The sequence below is a fragment of the Sphaeroforma arctica genome, assembly GCF_001186125.1.
Source record: "Sphaeroforma arctica JP610 unplaced genomic scaffold supercont1.6620, whole genome shotgun sequence".
NCBI lineage: Eukaryota > Ichthyosporea > Ichthyophonida > Sphaeroforma > Sphaeroforma arctica.
The window spans coordinates 1-1608 of record NW_014033938.1 but is presented as its reverse complement, the minus strand read 5'-3'; the positions used below and the strand labels follow the sequence as shown (position 1 = coordinate 1608).

General features: G+C 41.6%; 1 protein-coding gene across 1 annotated transcript; it reads right to left on the bottom strand.

Annotated features, from left to right (window-relative positions):
• Nucleotides 1-54: 54 nt before the first annotated feature.
• SARC_15723 (hypothetical protein) lies at nt 55-1215 on the bottom strand (the record flags this gene model as incomplete). Its single annotated transcript, XM_014290164.1, has 3 exons — nt 55-185; nt 455-580; nt 1072-1215. Coding segments are annotated over 3 exons (401 nt in total), but the record flags the coding sequence as incomplete, so codon positions are not given.
• Between the last annotated feature and the right edge of the window lie 393 nt (nt 1216-1608).

Below are 1608 nucleotides of genomic sequence, written 5' to 3'. Positions count from 1 at the left end.
TATATATCGCTCATCTGCGTCATTACTTTTCATCAAGAGTGCTTTACACGTCCACTAAGGCTTGAATGCAGGGGTAAGTGCTATATAGGCACTCACTACTACATGGCACAGGTTATCACTATAGAACAAACTTTGCAAGCAGCTCTCCACGGGTATGCGCAACTTGGTGTGTGTGATCAGGGTGGCTTATGATATGATTTTCAGGATTTTCTTATGAAATGTGGAACAATAGCTGTAATACGATGCCCTGTCTAGCCCTGGTGCTTTAGCGACTTTAAAATGAGATTCGTCAATGTATAGGGTACACATCAATTGTTCATCTAGAGCCGGGCGAACGTGTAATAATATAATCAAAGCGATCAGACATTCGCACAGCATATTTAAGATGGAAATACATACATACACTGATGTATATATTTATAGTTGAACTGGATATAAGGAAATAAATTTATACCTGAAGCGACTGTGAAGTTCAAAAGCAGAGCAGCGGCCCAGAACAGAAGCTCGGGATCGTTTGACTTGGTGAACGCTCCAATGGCGCCCAACACCCCAGCATCCACCAGCTGTATGTGGTTCTCCTCTGTTGCGTGTTTCAAGAGAATAAACAAGATCGCTGTTTCAATTCTTCAGTCACTGTTACCATTCCGGCGCCGAATGTTGCTGGACGCGTGAAACGGGCTGGAAATTCCAAATCTTGGCAAACTCTCGTACTATACATCTCTATCGTACCAATAACTTCATAACCGGTGTAAGCCAACTACACAATACATCTCTGGCCACAACAAGCACGACATGGTGCAGTACAGTGGGCGTAACTTATGCGCAAAATGGCGAACAATTAACACTTTTGATGCATATGTATTTTTCGACTTGATGAGAATTTTATCGCCATCATTTGAGCCACCCGAATACACACATGGCATGTTTTTGTGTACGCAGCCATATATAGACCTAAAAGGTCGTATGAATAAAATACTTATATTACACGTATGTACACAGACAATTCAGAAATATTCTATGAAGTAAAAGTCCAAAACTGGTATATACACCTACAAGCAACTTTATAACCACCTGACACACACAGGAAGCCAAAGGTCTCAGCAATCAGTAACGACGCTGACACGTCTCCGTGCTTGTCAGTGTTCTTCTTTACTACAGACACGAGTGCGGCCACCAGCCCTTCCAAAGAGAGTAGCCGCTTGGTTGCCGCGTCCCCTGAGGTATGATTGAGTATGTTGTTCAAATACGGAAGATATTAGAGCAGGTTTTATAGTATAAGGAATGTAATTTTGTTAGAATAGAATAGATCTGCGTATATCGGATTGATTCAAAATTGCATCTTATATGATTAATACCTCAAATCTATATACAAAATCAGACTGACGAACGGAAAACACGAGTGTGGATAACTACACATGCGTATGCATGCGGAAGCAGAGTCAAGAAGCTGAATAAGTTTGATAAGGGACCTATTTAATCTGATTATCCGAGAATCCTTGTAAATGCGGTCTACGCCCGGATGTTAACCGAGATACCACTGTGCATACGAGGTCGCTTAGTAGTATTCGACACGTGCATAGATATACAGTATATTGCAGGAACATGGAC